We start from the raw sequence: 19,898 nt of genomic DNA, 5'->3' as shown, positions 1-19,898 counted from the left end.
ATATTGCAGGCAGACAAAATCACTTGGGAAAATGGTGGGGGATGGACTCTAGTGAAGTTGTGTGAACTAGAAGGCTATATTTGGCCACCCAGCGATAAGGTTCCCCTTCCTTGGTGTAAAACATTTAGAGCCAATAAACCTATGTAAAAAAAATGTTAAGAGGTGTGAGGGTCACTTTCATAACTGAACAGGCCTTAGAATCTTACCTACTGGCAGTGCAGTAGATCTTCATAAAATGTTTATCAATCTTAACATCTAGCAACTGCTTCAGAAGATGCATCTATTTTAGGTTCGGTAACTGGAAAAATTGATGACTTGCACACTTTGCTGGAAGGATATGTCCAAGAGTGAAGAAATACTGTAACCAGGAAACATTACATACATGGTGGGAACACTACTTGGCAAAGTTAATAGAGGACAGCAGTGCTCCTTGTGTCCAATACTGCAATTTATTCTTGACTAACGTATCTGTAAAGTCGTACACAAGCTGCAAATACAGGTTTACAAAATGAAACATGTAACTTAGGATACATAATACAGTTAACAAATATGAGTTCATTTGCAAGCAATGCTTTTCTTAAAAAATGGTTTGATCAAAACTAGCTCCTGGCAAAAGTAAATGCAGTACACGCAGTACACATACATCCCACTGCCTACTGAGAACCAGCTTCAGTAGAGTAGCAGCTTACTCAAGGTAAAAAGTAAAGCACTCATTGATTTCTCTTTTTGTAGCAGGGTGGGCAAGATTTTATGATTTAAAAAATTAACTGAAGTGCTCGTAGAAAAGAACACGCAGCTCAATGCAGCACCATGCCAATGAATTACTGCCAAGAACATAATTGATGTAATAGTGCTGCCCCTGGATCTCAACACTGCATCTGACAATCCTGCTAGTGCTGCCATACTGTGAATTAATACAGAAGCCAGGAGGTTGTGTGCTGATGCAGTTGAGGCAAATCCCTGAGCTGCAGCTCCCTGCATCCTTGAACTTTGGCAGGCTCAGGAGAGATCCAGCCATTATCTCTGCAGAGTAAGCAACCGCTGGACACAAACACAACAAAAAAACATTTTAAATTTAAATACAATTTAGTTAATAAGAAGGCAATTGGAGTTTTCTCCCCCAGCACCTCAAACGTAAAACATTACATTCCTCAGTACGGTTCCTGCGCAGCAGCTCTTTGGAGGATGTAGAGAACGCCTGGGATGCAGTACTGTAACATGTACCACCAGAGCACGTTCTAAATGCAAAGGAAAGTTCTCCAAAGGTGTGAACAACACTTAGCAAAGCCAGGACATAGCCAAAGGAAACATGGCTCATCAAAATGCTAGTAAGAGTGAGGGCTTCATGTGAGTTCAAAACTACTAGAGCATGAAGCACTGAAATTGTGCTTACTTCGATGATAATTATTGAAATGTGCAGGCTAGTGGTTTTAAGCACTTGGTAGTGAAGACTACAAAGCAGTAGGCCCAGATGCACATCACTATAATAGAACAGCTGACCTTGATTTCATTTCCTGTTGCCACATGGCATGCTTACTTACATGCCCCTTCGTTCACAAGCCAAGAAAGCAAACAAGCTGGAAACAAGCTGGAAATTCTGCAGTCCCATCAAGTTAGTTTGACAGAGTTAGTTAACTAAATTTGCACTAACAGAATGACCCCATTCACAATGGGTGGAAATATTTAGGGAAGGGGGCAGTACAAGCTGTACCTAGCCTTGGAGGAATGAAATGGAAATATGGAGAACAGGAAGACCGATGTGTGAAAGGCAGGTGAAGAACCAAGACTAATTCCACAATACTGTATTGGTCCAAATGTTACTTTTTAATATCTAAAAGTAAAAAAAATATGCTCAACCCACCCACCCCCTCCCCATATTTACATAATCAGTTGCAATTACATTGAAAGAAGGGGTACAGAGAATGCATTTCCATCCAGTCTGTTTTTAAAAACATTTTACAGCTGAAAACTTCTTTATTGCTTAGGATCATCCACTCCAAGTCCCTGCATGTCCTTGACATTGCCATGTCAAGGAATAGAAAATGTCTATGAAGTCTCATGGGAGTATTAGGAGCATAAGAAGCTTTCTCCAAGAATGGGGTAGTTGCTGTATATATGGCACAAAGGTTTATGTGGCACAAAGCACGTAAGGAGTGCAGAGTGTATTTTCTGTTGATATTTCAGACCAGAGAAAACATCTGGAAAGTTTGTTTTTAAACAAGCCCAGAATCCTAGGAGCTTACCATTGATAACCCTCACTTAAAACAAAAGGGACTGATGTATCAACATGTATTTGCTGTGCCAATATTCAACCAAAGCTCTGCTACAATTCGGGACAATACTTGCCAGGATCTCAAGTTCCTGAAGTGGTAGGTGGGCAGGCAAATGAAAAAATCCTTTTGAAGGGATGCAGCAAAGAGCCTGGCATACCAAAATATACACCAGATGTGCTGCATGGGAGCATTCAAGTCTCTGCAATGTAATCCCAATACTTCTATTACAGTCTTCACAAATATGTTGCTGTCAGTACAGTATGAAAGCTGTCCAATGGAAAAGATGAATCCGGAATTAGTCATCTATAGTGGGTAACCAAAAGGCCTGAAAGAAGAAACAAAATCAGTGTGATTCTAGTATGTCTGCCAATTTTCTAATTACAAAGAACTATTCAAGATAAATTGAGAGTTTATACTTCCTGCTTACATAGCCCATGTGCATTTTGAAGTGCACTGTTCTGTAAGTATGCTAAGGGGACAGGAGTGCAACACACAAGCCTCACCCCCATGTTCTCACAGCATCATATGCACACACAGGGTCCCTGATCTTCCACTGCAGGGGGCATGAATGCAAGTAGATTCCTCTGCAATCAACTCTGCTTTAACAAGGTCCTAATTCCTACAAAAAGCTGTATTCACTTTCAAACACCCATAAGGCGAGCCCATTTGTCCGAAGCATGCACATATTCAATTTGGCTGGGATTCTGTAGAAACATATTGTCTCCTTACCATATTGGAGCATGCACTGGCAAAGGTCATAAACCTTGGGTTGAACTGTAAACAGGTAATAGGGCCTGTGTGCTTCCCATCTAGCACTGCTACTTTCATTCCAGTCTCTCCATTCCAGACATGGATCTTCCCATCCTCTGATCCTGTAAATTGGATTATGCAATATTAGTATGAAGCACCAACAGGAGACCAATTAATTAAGCAGCCCAACTGATTTTCAACTGATGGCACACCCAATATATACAAAACAGCCAGATACACCCCAGAAGGGCAGAAATCTTTTCAGGCCATAGGCTGCATTGGAAGTGACACTGAAATTACTTTTCAAACTTGGTGTTCCACAGTTACATAAAGGAGTGTGGCTCTCTTACCAATCATTATAAACTGAGAGTCTGGGGTGAATGAAGCTTCCAGTGTAACAGCTTTTGTGTTGTTAAATCCCTGCAAAGGAAAAGGAAAAGTAAGTTTGGAGGGGAGAAAAGCAAGTCAATGCCTCAAGATAAGAAGCAAGAAACCACTAGAGTCCAGAAGATGATACACATGGAATCCTTTAGTTACCTGGGTTAAAAAGGGTGATCCAAGATTTTGGGAAGTAAATGGCAATTAGGCAGAGACTGTAAATATTTGAAGTATACTTGAAATTAAAGGGATATTAATAATAGAAACTGATGTGCCGACAATCTAGTCCATCCAGACCTAAAGAACTACTGGGTCCTTGATGAACTACTGTAGTAAAAGAGTTTGGCTCAACATAACCTTTGCCATACACAAGCAGCATGTGCAACACCTTGGGCTGATAAGGGAATGAGGAAGGCCTTCTATGGTGGCTTGGTGAATGATGAAGCTACTAAATGAGAGAAGCTAAGATGACATTACAGGAGAAAACTGGGTAAACAAAAGGAGGTGGAAAAAGTTGTTCCCACCTCTGATCAATATAAAAACCCATAAAGGACAGGAGCAGGGTAGGCTCACTTTGTCTCTCAAAGGATGGAGAAAGGACCATGAGATCCATTGATATTGATGGTCACTGTTAATTATGAACTACTATGAAACTTAGAATAATCAGGTCTTAAGTTGATGAACAAGAGGACAGTAGGAGGATATTGCAATGCAATACCAAGAACTGTTATGTAAAGAATTCATGCTTTATCTGCTTTCTTTATCTATTACACTTGCATTGGGTATTCTGCTTAATAAATAACTGTTTCAGTTGCACTATTGACTCACTTGTCACTCTTATTGTTTTAAGCCTTGCCTGCTGGGTTGCAATACCAAACAGTTACGGTAACAGGTTTATGGAAGAAGCACCTGATAGTGCCTCCTAAAAATGTCTGTAGTATAAACATTTAGACAGAATGATTGTTGAAAGATGAACAGCTGAGGAATCTCTAAAACAATACTAGTGGATCTGTGCAATACATCTCACCTATAACTAAGGAAGTTCAAGATAGAGAGCTCCCCAGAAAGTAAGGAAAGCAGCCTCACCGCAAATGTATGAAGAACAGCTCCTTTAAAGGCATCTATGAGTCGGATGAACCCTCCATTGGTTGATATAAGAACAAGTTTACCATCACTGCTAAACTTCAAACCAGTCCACTCACAGGTTCGGTCATACTGCATCTTAAAGGTAGCAAATGGACCCTTCAAGAAAGAAAATCAAATGAGGGCATATAACTGAACCACCTCAATCATTCTATTTATGAAAGTTAACATGAACCTGCACAAACGAATTGAATTATTTTTGTTGTGAGAAGACTGAAGGGAGCCAGTGAGCATCTCTTGGTCACTCGTATTCTGGCAAAGAATGCTGGTCTAGATAGACCCTGATCAGATAGGACATTCTTCAACATTAATGAAAACTCAGGACCACTTAACAAAAAATACGTTTTACTATAAGAGATCTAGAGTATGACTTTTGTTTTCTAGAGTTAAATGCATGATATCTGAATCACAGGAATTCTGCCCCTGTTACAGACATCATGTTTAGAGGATCTCTTGGGAATGTTTACAATCTCAAATGCACCTGAACATTACATACCTTATCAAATGAGCGAAGATCATAAAGCTTCACCATTTCGGAATTGACCCCAGCTGCAAAAATCAGCCCCTCCGGATCAAATGAACACACGGGCTTCCCTTGAGGATGCATCAAGCCCTAGAATTTGGGAAATTAAAAGGAATTACTCCACAAAAAACAAAAAGTGTTACTTCTATTACTGTTAAACCACCTTTCTTTTTATTTTCTTTCTTTTTTCAGGTTTAAAAATTAACTTTATTTCTTATTAAAAACATCAACAAATCATAACCAAACACAAACCAAAAGGGAATTCTAACAAATCATATCAAATCACATCATAATAATTTCCCCCAAATCATAACAAACTAATACATACAAAAAGCAAAATTCTAACAAATCATATCAAATCAAATCATAAGGAGAGAAGAAAAAAAGAAAAAGAAAAGGGACAAAAAAGAAGAGAAAGAGAAATTTGAAAAGAAATAAAAGAATAAAAATCAACTTCCAAGCATGTTAATATTGGTTCCCTTTCAATATATAACATTTACCATGCCTCTTCCTTATTGTATGTAATTAAAAAATAACTTTTCACATTTTTCTTACATTATATGTCTATGTATTTGTATTCTTGTGGATCTCAGTCTAAGCAAATCACCCATTTCGAATTTATACCCTCCTTGCAAAAATAATCCTCCACATATCTCCATTCTTCTTTCAATTTTTGTTTTGGGAGCCTCCTAATTACTGCCGCCATTCTTGCTAAATTCATGAATTCTGCCAATTTAATACGCCACTCCTGAATTGATGGTATTCTCTTGTACGCTGCACAAGCGTACAAGAGAATATTTTTCCTATCGCTCAGGATATTATCACGTATTAAGCTTAGTAAGAGGATCTCTGGCTTTTTCTCAAACGTCCACTTCAACATTTTTTTTCGATTTGTCAGATTTCTGACCAAAATTTGGTAACCTTTGTACAACTCCACCAAAAATGGAAATAATTTCCTATTTTTTCTTTACACTTCCAGCATTTATCTGAATTGTTCCTATATATTTTCGCTAATTTTTCTGGCGTCAAATGCCAGCTGTATGTCAATTTCATCATGTTTTCCCGTATTCCCATACAGGCCGTAAAATTCATGTCCACCCTCCACAATTTATCCTACTGACTCCTATATATTGTTCTCCCAACACCTTGTGCCCATCTTATCATCATATTTTTTTACTTCCTCATCCATTCTAATAAAAATTTGTATATTTTTGCCAATGGTTTAATGGAATTTTCAATCAATAATTCTCCACCCCCATTGTTCTACCCGGACACTGAGGTCCAGCGCCGAGGGTCTCCCTCGCTACGAGAAGCCAAGTTACAGGGAACCAGGCAGAGGGCCTTCTTGGTAGTGGCGCCCACCCTGTGGAATGCCCTCCCACCAGAGGTCAAAGAGAACAACAATTACCAGACCTTTAGCAGGCATCTTAAGGCAGCCCTGTTTAGGGAAGCTTTTAATGTTTGATGGATTTCTGTATTTTAATGTTTTGTTGGAAGCCGCCCAGAGTGGCTGGGGGAACCCGGCCAGATGGGTGGGGTATAAATAATAAATTATTATTATTATTATTATTATTATCATCATCATTATGCGGGAATTTTGTCTTGTGCTTTTTGATGGGGACGGAGCCAAAGCGCGGCAGTGCAAACTTTGGCTCTGTTGGGCAGGGGGAGAGAGAAGCGGAGGATTGGACCCTCCCACCGCCTGGCAGATCCGGCAACCCCGGGATCTGTGCTTTCTGTCGGCGGTGGGGGAGAGAGGAACGAATGGGGAGAAAGGGCTGCTTTCTCCTCCTTCGTTCCTGTCCCCCTACCTCCGACAGCAAGGACAGGTCCCGGGGTTTGGAGAAGCGCTGCGCAAGCGTTTCTCCGAACCCCGGGATGTCTCCTTCCTGTCGGTGGCAGGGGGAGAGGATCGAAGGAAGAGAAATGGCTGCTTTCTCTTCCTTCGTTCCTCTCCCCCTGCCACCGACAGCAAGGAGAGCTGCGGGGCTGTTGCTGCCTGTCTGCCCGCCTTCCAGGGAGCCAAGCGAGCAAGCGCCGCCACTGCCGCCAGTCCCCCGGAGCCCATAGGAACACATTAATTAACTTTTAATGCGTTCCTATGGGAAACGGTGCCTCGCAAGACGAATTTTTTGTTGGACGAATTGACCGTCGGGACGAATTAAATTCGTCTAGCGAGGCACCACTGTATTTAGAAATCAAGTAATGTAACAGAGATATCCAATCAGATTTCAATGCTTCCTACAACTAGCTTGCTCTTCATAAATAGAATAATTCTCTTTATCCCAGAGTTGCAGCTTTTGACGAAGAAACTGGATACATTCCCAAAGGCTGAACATTGTGTGGGTAACAACCATGCACAAGGTTTAAAAATATTACTAAGAAGTGTGTGCATGGAGGGAGAATGTTCTTTGGGACCACAACACCTGGGGAGGTGAACATTTCCCTCCCCAGTTGTGATTCCAATGCTGAACCGCCACAAATTCTGACAATTAGTATTAGAGAAAAGGCTCAAATTGATGCACAGAACAGATTTATAGGCTTGTAATTCCTTTGGTAACACACCATCTTTTAGTGGAATTGAGTACTATGCTCTACAGTCTATTCTACATTCTGAAACAGCCCTCCAGTGCACCTCATGCAGACTACCCAATATTTTACCTGGCAATTTGGAGAACGAAGATCCCAAAGTCTGATGGTCTTATCAAGCGACCCAGAAATAAAGGTGTCATCCACTGGAGACATGGATAGAGCAACAACTCTGAAAGCGAGATAAAAATAAATGACAAAAAACCCATTTTTTCATCTTTCATTCTTGCCAATTTAAACAGGATAAAATTCAACAAAATGCACTGTTATTCCCGCTTCTTTACCAGCAAAATTACGAGCGCACTACTCATCTTACCTCTTGTTATGTCCTGGGAAGTATCTGATGTATTTATTGTCGTGCAGAGAGAGGTATCTGATTGTATCTACAAGAAATCAACAAGGCAAACAATATTACCCTGCATCACCTGGCAGTAATAACAGCTTTTTTATTTCAATACACAGTTATTTTTCTTGAAACACAGTTATTGTGTGGGTTAAAACTGAAGCCATGAAGTACAGTCTTCTGGCATACCCTGATCAAAATAGTACAGTACTTGCTGTCCTATAGTTAAGTGACCCAGCATGAAAATGTTTTAGGTTTGAGCCAGTAGGAATAATATACTGTACTTTCTGTCTAAAAAATATAACCATTTCTCTACCTGCAGTTTGTTTAACTTTTAGCTGTGTTAAGAATTTAGCAGTCATGTAAACCTTATCCAACTGCCAACCACCTCAACTCAACTGCAGTTGAAATGAGAATTCTGGGATACTGAACTCTGAAAACTACTTCTGGATAAAAAGAAATGAACAGAAGTAAGTAAACAAGTAAAAGACAACTAAATAGCAATACTTAAACATGTATATAAACACAAATAGAACATTGAGATTGATCACTAGGATTATATTTGCAGTATTTCTCAATCAGTATTTTCAACATACTTAACTGTAATTGGAGTAAAAAACCAAAAAAGTAAGTTATACAGCAGATAAAACTAATCTTGTAAAATTATTTCTCTGTCTTTACTCAAAGTTATATTTATAAATGTTGGTGTAAATAAGTCAGCTTCTCCAAAAGACAAACTATAGTGGGAGAGCAAATAAAATGAGAATTTCAAATCCCAAGTGGAAAGTAAGGATGCAGAACCCACACTCTGCAGCCCTTTAATCACATGAAAAATAATGGGCTAAGTATTTTCCAGTGAAACTGGTAAGAACATGCAGAGACACGTAACCACATTTTGAAGAACAATTTTGCAAGCCAAAAATGAATGCCCAGGACAGACATGCTAGTCTGAAGAGCCAACTCTCTACCATGCACACTGCAATGCACAGGTTTTTTAAGCTCCTGAATCTATTGTTTAAACACACACACATTTGAGAGACTCTGATGGTAGCAACAGTTACCTGGCACCAAACGAATGCAGGGAGGAAGCGCCTTGTTTTAGCAGATAAAGCTCTGTCCCAGGCAAGGCAGTGGCCTGTACAGTTATCTCCTGTACCGGGTGGTATCATAGACCCTCAAACTGTACAAACTACTACCTCAGCCTGGAATCAGGCAGGTAGAATTAGGCTTGAAAAGTGAGAAATTCTTCATAGAGGAGTACATCAGCAGAGCTGGTTCGAGCAGAAATTCAGAAGCACCTAAATATTAATTCAAACACACAAATTGTGGCAAGCCTCCTGCAGGAAAGGAATGACTTGCCTGCCTCTTCCAAGAACATGTCCATACTGATTGAGTTCTTGAAATGCTTCAGACATTCGAGATAGATACCTTTTGAAGCACATATCAGTGATACAAGGTAGAAAAATTTTCTAATGTTTTTTTTCCATTTGTAAAAATCCATTATTTCATAAAATTCATTAGTTACACATAAAACAGTCAAACTCTGCAATTTCAAAGTTGTGATTAACATTTTGTAGATGACTATCCCTCAGAAGTGTGCATGAATATGTAATTAAAATAAATACATTTTTGTGTGTTTGTTTTCTTTTAAATTTTAAACCCTGAGTTGTAGCCAAGCCTAGTCATACTCAAAGTAGACCAACTGAAATTATTAAATCTAGGGTCAGTGTCAACTATTCCACAATGACTCCCACTAGTGCAATGGGACCCCACCCAAAGCTGCTCTGGAGGGGCGGGGGAACACTAAGAACAGCATGTCGTGGGAGAAGAGAGGAGATCATTCCATAAGGCAAGCAGAAAATGCTAGTGCTGACAGAACAACATCCTTCATACAACAATGAATTCCACCCGTTAGTAATGTCCATTAAGTTCAACAGGTCTACTCTGAAAAGGACTAGCACTGGACACAGTCCTATGTAAGGAAGTGTATGTTGTCAAGCTGTTATATCTCGAAATGTATTTTCAAGTAAAGCTTTGGATTGAATACAGCATTACAACTTCAATGGATAAGTTTACATGCAACCCTGGTAGTGCTATACAGATGAGCCTCAACTAGCCCAAACATGATTCACCCAATCCCCGCTTCTTATTTTTACTAAATCAATCAATTATGTAAAATCAGACTCAATTGATTTAGGATATGGAAATTATTTATTTTTAATTTATTTGTTGATATGCCATCTTTCTTCCAAGGATCTCAAGGTGCATATAGTTCTCCCCTGAACTTCCATTTTATCATCACATCAACTTGTGAGGTAAGTTAAAGTGAGAGGCAGTAACTAGTCTAAGGGTACACACTGAGCTTTAAGACAGAGTGGGGTTTGTACCTTAGTCTCTCAGGCCCTAGTCCAACACTCTAACCAGTGCACCATGCTGGTTCTGGAAAACCCACATCACTGCATACTTTAACACTGACAACCATGGCTGAGGACTGTTTTAATAATCAAGGAATGTACACTCATTTTGTTTTTTAAAAAGAAAAGTTAAGGAGCCATATCATAATTTTGTACACCCAGCAAGAGAAGGAAGGATGTGGTTAATTACTGCTATGGTATCACCTCTATGCAGAGGCCAGAAAGATTGGAGAGTTCTGAATTTTAAGCTTTAGATTAAAAAACTCAAGATATTATTCATAATACTTTTATGACCCTCCATGAATGCCTACAATGCTTCTCAGATAATTTTTAGCATATTAATGCCTTGATAATCAGCTTGACTATTCTTTAGGATACCAAGTATCTCAACATCTTACTCTCAGGTTATAACTGCTGAATTTGACAAAAGTTTTATTATTTTACTCAAGGTGTTACTACAAAATAAATTCCTTGTTGTTGTTGTTTAGTCGTTTAGTCGTGTCCGACTCTTCGTGACCCCATGGACCATAGCACGCCAGGCATTCCTTGTACTTACAGCTTAAATTGACAGAACTTAAAAAGGATAAATTTAGAAGTTTGCCCTACAAAGGGTGAAAAACCTCCACCCTGTAGGCACAGGACCCAATATGGCAAGCAAGGCTGCTTTCCCCAAACATGCCCACCCACCCGACACCTGATGTCATATATATGAAGACAGGTGTGGGACAGGTAAGGATGTGGCTACAAAATAACAACTGGGAGCTTAAATCAGCACCACCAGCAAGCTTTACTAGAACTGGTTGCACTAAGGCAGGATTCCTCATCCTCGGCCCTCCAGATGTTTTTGGCCTACAATTCCCATGATCCCTAGCTACCAGGACCAGTGGTCAGGGATGCTGGGAATTGTAGTCTCAAAAACATCAGGAGGGCCGAGGTTGAGGAAGCCTTGCACTAAGGGGTTTCCCATTGAGCCCAGTTTTGTCCATTTGCAAGGTGCAGTGTTAAATCAAATCGTACTCACAAATGGACTTTAAAGGTGCTCACTGTAACTGCCAATAGTCAAGAGGGTGGCCCACAGGGGTATGTGGGTGAGGGAATGAAGCTGGCCAACAGGGGGGGGTGGGGAAATCAATTTCTCACCACTTCCCTAAGATGAAAAGCAAGCTAGAGAACTTGTTCAGTGTTTTAGTCAAGCATGGTTTGTTCAAATGCTTAAATGTCAACTTAAGGAAACAACATTATCAAGTTAAAAGTAAGTAATTAATGATTACCCACTAGATAAATGGTAGATGAGAAGCAGAAACTGTTCATCTGTATTAGAGTATGAACAGGGATATTGAATGGATGGAACAAGCCAGGTTTGGGGATGAGAGAGCTGTTGGGAGAGTGGAGCAAACATGTCAATAGTTGAGGATAGGGTTGCACTGGTAGGATGGGATATAAATTCAATAAATAAACTGAAGGTGGGAACTGCAGAATCTGCAGAGTAAGCACAACAACAGAAGTGAGGAGACTACAGTAGTTTGGGGGAAATGGATTAGACTGAAAAAGAAGCAGGAAAAGTGTGGGAAGGATAGATTGAGTAGGGGGAAAAATCAAAGCCCATATTCATAAATCTCTTTCAGGTTTATGTTTCTGCACAAGACAAGCTCAAATACTAAAAATGTACATCTGATGTGACCAACAGAACCCAGTCTGATAAAGATAATCAACATCGTTAACCACATAGACATGTAGACAAAGAGTCAAAAATCCACTGTAACATTTTTAGGAAGAGAAATGAATTTACAGACCCCAATATATATATTCCTAAGTAAATATATTTAGGGTTGGGGAAAACAGAAATGGGGGCAAGTACTAAGGCTGCAATTGTAACCTCATATACCTGGAAGTAAGTCATACTCAACTCAATAGGACGTACTTCTAAGTAGACATGGTTAGAATTGCACTATAAGCCAGTAGCAAATTTAAGAGAAATCTGCATACATGTTTAGCTTCCATCAAATCAATGTTTCAGGCTTTCATTTCACCCTGATTAACAGTTCAGTCAATAATTGACTAAGGATTCTCTTTAAAATAATGCTTTAGAGATTAATCCCTAAGAGCATGGAAAATATTCATTTACCTTCTAAAAGCTTTAATAAATAAACCACTCAATGTAGTCAAGCCCAATCTTTTCCTCAAGTCTTCAGTAATTATTATCTATCCCTGCCAAAAAGCAGGTAGGTATTAGAGACAATGAATAGATCACTTACCATCTATTTTATTGGAACTGTACACCACAGTGTTGGCAGCATGCGTGTATCTGATGAGATCCACTCCATACTTTTTACTGTATAGTGTTCTCTTAGGTCTGCCAGGAAGAAATACAAGAACGATTATACTTGTTCCAACATATAAGAACTCCGCTTAGCCATATCAAAACCTTTAAAAAAGCAATTGAACACCTTCACTCAAAGAAGACAACTGCCATTTTAAGATTGCCGTTTCTCTCTCCTTTGATTACCACAAAATGAACTGTGACTAACAAATGATTTTTTTACATGCTAGCATATGCCATTAAATAAAGAGATTGTGGGGCTAGCAACAGTTCCAATGAATATCTGGTCAGATTCAAAGCAAGCTCACTTCAAACCATGGTGTCTTAAGCTGGTTTGTTAAACCACTTAAGAGTTTACAGGTGAAACTCGAAAAATGAGAATATCGTCGAAAAGTGCATTTATTTCAGTAATGCAACTTATTTTCTTTTAATTTTTACAAATGCTTTCTTTTGGAAATTCCACAATAATAAAACAAATAGTTACAATAATACAAAAATAAACATCACTATTACATTTCATTAATTACATTCCATTTATAATTGACCCGCCTAACGACAAATAATTACAACAAATAAAGGCTTGACATATCTTGCTTTGCATGTCATGCATCTATCTCATATATTGGTTTCACCTTTTAAGTTGCACTACTGAAATAAATGCACTTTTCGACGATATTCTCATTTTTCGAGTTTCACCTGTATATTAAATCCTGGCCCATATGACACAACAAGCAAAGATTCAGAGAAAAGTGAAACCAGATGTAGTCAAAAACTTCCTTCTGGCTACACAGAGGTAGGGGAGAGGCGGCGGCAATGCATAAGCCTTATTTCAGCTCCTGGATGATGTGCAGACACAACCCAAATCAGAGTTCTAGATCTAATCTTCCACTACAGTAAGAAATTCCCTCACATCTGTCAAATATTGTAACATATGCAAAAGGACTTTGCTCTTTACTTTACAAATAGCCAGGCAGAAGTAGCACAACAAACCAGCACTTATTTTGCCTGGTCCAGAGCTCAGCACGATATAGAAGACCTCTCCTTACCAAAGTTCTATAACACATGGAGAAAACTTGGGGGAGGGGAAGGTTAAGAGGAAGTCATAAACATGTTTGGCTACTGAGTCATGTCAGTATTTCTGAATCTTTACCCAGGAAATTTAAAAGCAAGCATTGTAGCCTGCTGCAAGAAGAGATTTGTTATCTGTCTCATCATAAAAACTATATATTGGCCAGGAGCTTATGAACTTTATGGATGAGTCAATTTTGAACTTGGGCCTTCTGCATCAAAACCCAGTCTAGATACAGGCTAAGTCACTTTGAATGTACTAGTAAACTATAGTTTAGTATTATCGGAATTAGCCATGGGATACACCAGGAAGGGGTAGTCAGAAGCATCTACAGTCGTACCTTGGTTTTCGAATGGAATCCATTCTGGATTAGAAAACCAAGACGCAGCTTTTGATTGGCTGCAGGAAAACTTCCTGCACTCAATTGTAAGCCGCGGAAGACGTTTGGGTTCCAAAGAACTCACTTCTGGGTTTGCGCAGTTCGAGAGCCAAAATGTTCGAGTCGCAAGGCGTTTGACAACCAAAGTATGACTGTATTTTTAATTCCTCCTTGTCTGCACTCCAGGAAATCTGGCTTGATTCAACAGATTCATGTAGGAATCATAAACCAGGGTTAGAGAGTTTAATCAGAGTCCCAACTTTGGACATAACTGTAGCTAGTTTAAAATGGAAAGAAACAAACCAAACCCCCGTGTTGCAAACAGTGCAACATTCCGAAAACACTGTCCGACTAGTTCACTGAATACTTCAGTTACTTTGGAATACGACAAGTTCGCTGACTACTTTAACTACTTCGGAACTTTGCATACACAAAGCTTTTCAACTTGTTTCTTATTGAATGACTTTCTGCCATATCAACAGGGACTCACAGAGACCTATTGGAATTGTTTACATGCGATTTATATTACTACTATATATAGACTACTTTAATTCGTTCCAGGACTCAATTCGTCCTACAAAAAATTCATCTAGCGAGTCCCGGTTTCCCATAGGAATGCATTGAAACTTAATCAATGCGTTCTATGGGGTCTGGGGGACTGGCGGCGGGGCAGGCAGGCAGGCGCTTGCTCTCTTGTCTGCCTGCCTGCCTTCCCCACCGTCTGTCACATGAAGATCGGTAGGCGCTGCCAACCCCGGCAAGCAGACAGAGGGACAGAGCCGAAGATCGGTGGGCGCTGCTTGTCGGGGTTGCCTGCTTGCCTTTGCCAAGGAAGCGCCCGCTGCCGCCGAGCCGAAGGAGGGGAGAAGCGGAGGAATGATCCGGCAGAGACCAGCGGAACACAAAGGGGAACCAGCTGTAGCGTGGAAAGAAGGCAAAGGAAGATCAGCTGGCAGGCGCTGACAGCTGCTCTTCCTTTGCCTCTTCCCCGCTAGACAAATGCCTTTTGGGATTGCGATCAGAGGTTGACTCGCAGCTGCTTCGTCTTTTTATGGCCACGCTTCGCAAGACGAAGCGGCGGCCATAGAAAACCTCGTCGTCTTGCGAGGCAACCTCCGATTACAAAACCCTTTCATCTAGCGAAAATTTCGTCTAGCAGGGCATTCGTCTAGCAAGGCACCACTGCATATATTTGACATTACATATGTTGTAAATACATTATGTTCGTTTGAATTTGGTCACGTGTTGCCCTGTTTTTTGTTTCAGTTTAAAATTGAAAGAAGCCCTCAAGCTCCTCCTTCTCACAGCAAAAGGAATGGTGGGAATGCATAAGCCAGGTGTATAAACCATGGCTTATAGTGGTAGATTATAGTATTTAAGCAATAAACATGAATAAATTTTATTTTCAAACTTGTTGATACTGTAACATAGGTAGGGGAATGAAAATTATGTTCTTGCTAAGTGAAAGGATGTACTGTGCCACTTCTATTACATCTAGCACTCAAAAATTCATTGCACTCTGGTACGGTATGTTATGTCCTCTTCAAACTGACAGAAGCATTAGGTGAAGCTGGGACACTTAATTTCAATTTGTCTATCTGTGGTCAGAGTGAGAATCAACAGAGTAGAAGAACAAATATAAATAGAGCATGTAAACTGTGATTCAACAATAGGTGACAATAGGTGGCAAAATCACCTTTTTATTTATTATTTATTAAACAATTTATATACTGTATAACCACCTCTAAGCAGTGTACAAGAAATATAGTACACAAAAAGGAAATTTTTGATAGAACTATAAAATTGGTCAGAACTATAACAATACTTCAATTAAAATGTCTTCAGTAGTTCAACAGGGAAGGGGGCTGTCTGACTTCAGTTGGAAAGGAGTTCCATAAAATTGAGCCCACAATGAAGTGAGAGGGTAAGGAACTCTTTTTGGCTTGATACACACTCCCCTTGGGGAAAGGGAGGGAACAAACTGTATGTGTCACCAATGCAAGATCATAGGACTGCTTTCAATTATTAAAAAGGCATTTATTTAGTCTAAGAACTGCCTTAAACAAGGAGAAAATAAAGCTTGGAGCTACACAACAACACATAGTCTGATTACATGTGAGTGTGCTTTTCATTGATGTCTCACTTCATAAGCTCTGGACACTCTTGCTGGGGGCAACCAATTTAACAAGTAAATGATTTTTTCCTTTGAAATTTGAAAAATTGCTTTAAACCTAAATCAGACAGATACAAAATAATATGGGTTTCAGTAGAAGAAACCTTTTTTTAAATAGCAAAGATAGCTTCATTATTGACAAAGATTTCACCATCCTCAAGGCTGACTGCAAAATATTATTTGATGCTCTCAGAATGAAAACAGAAACCCTGATTCCTATTCAGCAGTAGACTGAATTGGAACTGCCCGTGTCAGCTAATGGAGTTAAGTACTTGTACATGGAAAAGAGCAGACACTTCAGGAGGGGAGAGCCGTAAATATGGGAACTCTGTCTACAAAAGAGAACAGTATAAATCATGGAGTAGAACTGATGACAGACAGATTTATTATATATCTATGTATAGTAAGAAATACTATTAATACACTTATTTTGAAAAACCCTATCTCACTGAATTTTAATAATAATAATAATAATAATAATGTGTCTTTAAAAGTTTTGGAAATTTTGTTTCCCTTCTTGATTCCTCAAGAAGAAGAGTTTGGATTTGATATCCTGCTTTATCACTACCCTAAGGAGTCTTATAGTGGCTAATATTCTCCTTTCTCTTCCTCCCCCACAACAAACACACTGTGAGGTGTGATGTGGCTTAGGGTCTTCCATACCCATGCCATCCCTTTTCCTGTGTGGACACTATATGCACAACCTCAGTTCCCAAAATCTGGTGTGTGCTGGGACCACATGCATTAAAACGAATGTGTCTAACCACCAACCCACCCCCAACAAAGTGAAGCAAGCTAGATACAGCAGGAAAGGGGGAAACCTCTTTGCCCCGCCTCCACAATACCACTGGTGGTTGGCTGTCAACAGAAGACATGGAGCCCCCAACCTCTGGCAGAAAAAACCTCCCTTGTAATCTACCCTCCAGCAGAGGCATACCTAGGGCCCCTTGTGCTCTTGTGCTGTATCCCCCGCCCCCACCCCCAAATCTGAGCAGCAGGTGAGTTTGCCTGGACAAGAAGAACATGTCTCCTTGGGGCTGAATGGGGCAGCTGCACTGTTTCCTGCCTGGTAGCTGCTCTGAGGACCCTTTCCGTCCCCTCCAGCAGAAAAACAAGGCAGGACCTGGAGAGGTGAGCCAGGGGCACTCCAGGTATCATAGGAGGATTCTGCTAGGTGAAGTTTGTGCCCCTAGCAAGGGCAGTTTTCGCCAACCCCTAGGTACGCCTCTACCCCACAGAAGCACAGATTAGGAAGTGGGGTAGGAACTACTTTATTAGTGTACCAGACTTAGTAAGCAAGCTGAAAAAAATTCTGTTATAGGTGAGATGCTGAAAATATCACATTCACTAGGATTTGGTATTCACATTGTCTCAATGTTTTGGTCTCACATATAAAAACAAGCAAGTGGTTCAAAAAAGGTGCTTTCTGTATCAACTTTAACAAGACACTGAGTGAGAAGGAAAGAAAACTGAACACAAGCCTTTATAAATGCATTTTAATTCAAACCCACTAACAGGAGCAGCAAATTGCATTTGCAAGAATACAGTACTTTATAATCACCGAATCATTTAGCAGGGCAACACAAACACAGAGTCGTGTCTGACACAACTGCCGGTATAATTTCATCTTCATTTTCTCACAATGATAAAAAGGAAAGGGCAGCTACTTACCAGTCTATCTATTCTACAGCATTATATCTGGTGCTACTGATGGGACAGTTAGACTCACTTCATGCTCCTCTGCTGACACAACCATATTCCAACTGAGGTACTGTTTTTATACATCACGCCTTTCTCCACTCAGCCCCCCCCCCCGTTTACCTACATCCCTAACATATCCATGTGCTAAAGATCCCACAATAATGCTATCTTGTTGAAGTCGCCATCAACATAGATTTCCTCCTAAACCTAGGACCTAGTCAGTTCAGTCAGCAACCAAGCACACTGCTTATTTGCATAGGTAAATACAAAGGTTAGGGAGCACAATCCTCAATATAGCTAGGGAGGGGAACCCAATCATAGAACTGTAGAGTTGGAAGGTACCCAGGGATCATTTAGTCCAACCCCCTGCAATGCAGGAATTATTCTTTCTTTGGCGATCATTTATAGCAGAGTAAGATTGTCTTCCATAAACACGGTTTTAACAATGAGTCCGTAAGTGACTGTGGGGACCAATTCTAGATCCACACGTCCTCCCACAGCGGGGACATTGGTTTCTGGGTGGGAGTTGATCATGGTGTGGATTTGCCAAGCGTGCCTTCCTCTTAGCACACTACTCCCTTGTGTCCTGAGTTCGAGTGTCTTCAAAGCCCATGACACCTTTGGTAAAGGCTGTTCTCCAACTGGAGCGCTCGCAGGCCAATGTTTCCCAGTTGTCAGTGTTTATACTACATTTTTTTAGATTTGCCTTGAGACAGTCTTTAAACCTATTTTGTTGACCACCAGCATTACGCTTTCCATTTTTAAGTTTGGAATAGAGTAGTTACTTTGGAAGATGATCACCAGGCATCCGCACAATAGGCAGCTGCCACATACCAGGATCAACCTTGGCATTATCAGCACTATGCTAAGCAACTGAGCTATCTAGGCTGACAAACCAAAGGGGGGGGGCTTTTCCTTTAAGATGTACAACTTGCTTTTCTCTATGGCAAGAAACACCACCAATGCTTATAGAGCACTTGCACTTTCCCAAGAATATTAGAAGATAAGACAGGCCCTACTTACAGATCTCACAGTGTGATGAGGAGGCGGGATACAAAAGGGAGGGGGGGGGAATAAACTATGCCCTCGGTTCCTCCGTCCTTGGAAGCCGGGGCATCCCACCAACCCGAGGCGCTTCTTGTCCTTCAGCCGGTCCTGCCAACAACACACCCACACCGGTCCCCAAGCCACCCTCCTCCACAAGTATCCTCAGATGCCGAGAACCGGTTTATTTTAAATGTTCTAAATGTCTCTCTTCAAGCCCCCTCCCCCCGCCCGCTCCACTGACTCCCCTTCACCCGCGAAAGGTCTGAAGGGCCTCCTCCCGTCTTCAGAGAGGATCTTTCTCTCTCCTTCCCTTCCTCCCCCCCCCACGCCTGACCGGGCCTGCCCGCCCCCTCCCAGTACACTCACTTGCCCTCCTGGCAGTCGTAGAGCACGATGGAGTCGTCGTCGCTGCTGGAGATGACGGTCTCGCCGTTGGGGCTGAAGTCGAAGCAGTTGATCTTGTCCGAGTTCTCGCGGAACACTTTGGCCACGCGGAAGCTCCGCAGCACATTGTCCGTCAGCTTCATGCCGCCGCCGCCGCCGCGGGAGGAGGGAGGGAGCCGGCGGGGCCTGCACGCCGAAGAGGGCGCGGGGAAAGCGGGAAGAGCCTGCCTCGCGGCGGAGGGAGAGGAGGAAGCCGCGGGGAGGAGACGCTGGTCGGGCGGAGAAGCTGGTCGACGGCGCCCTCAGGCGGGCTCGAGTCAAGCTGTGGGCGGCAGGAGGAGAAGGCGGCGGCGGCGGCGGCGGCAGTTGCAGCAGCGGCGGAGGCTACTCATTGTGTCCGCCATTTTGCGGC

General features: G+C 41.2%; 1 protein-coding gene across 1 annotated transcript; it reads right to left on the bottom strand.

Annotated features, from left to right (window-relative positions):
• Nucleotides 1-430: 430 nt before the first annotated feature.
• WDR82 (WD repeat domain 82) lies at nucleotides 431-19,769 on the bottom strand. The gene is made up of 9 exons (XM_035106107.3): nucleotides 19,469-19,769; nucleotides 12,669-12,766; nucleotides 7,973-8,039; nucleotides 7,729-7,828; nucleotides 5,041-5,157; nucleotides 4,488-4,643; nucleotides 3,374-3,443; nucleotides 3,003-3,145; nucleotides 431-2,598 (listed from the first exon to the last, which is right to left on the bottom strand). Exons 1-9 carry the CDS (start codon nucleotides 19,627-19,629, stop codon nucleotides 2,569-2,571), a joined length of 942 nt encoding a protein of 313 aa, XP_034961998.1. The 5' UTR covers nucleotides 19,630-19,769; the 3' UTR covers nucleotides 431-2,568.
• Nucleotides 19,770-19,898: the final 129 nt, after the last annotated feature.

This window comes from Zootoca vivipara, chromosome 2 (genome assembly GCF_965207765.1).
Source record: "Zootoca vivipara chromosome 2, rZooViv2.hap1.1, whole genome shotgun sequence".
Classification (NCBI taxonomy): domain Eukaryota; kingdom Metazoa; phylum Chordata; class Lepidosauria; order Squamata; family Lacertidae; genus Zootoca; species Zootoca vivipara.
This window is presented reverse-complemented; position numbering and strand designations above follow the sequence as displayed.

Bases quoted from the DNA above. Each gene is read 5' to 3' on its own strand.
- WDR82 (XM_035106107.3), bottom strand. From the start codon at position 19,629: ATGAAGCTGACGGACAATGTGCTGCGGAGCTTCCGCGTGGCCAAAGTG. The intron at 3,444-4,487 runs GTGAGGCTGCTT...TTTCCTTTGCAG, and splicing joins CTGTTCTTCATACATTTGCG to GGATTTAACAACACAAAAGC. The intron at 3,146-3,373 runs GTAAGAGAGCCA...TCCAATTTACAG, and splicing joins CTCTCAGTTTATAATGATTG to GATCAGAGGATGGGAAGATC.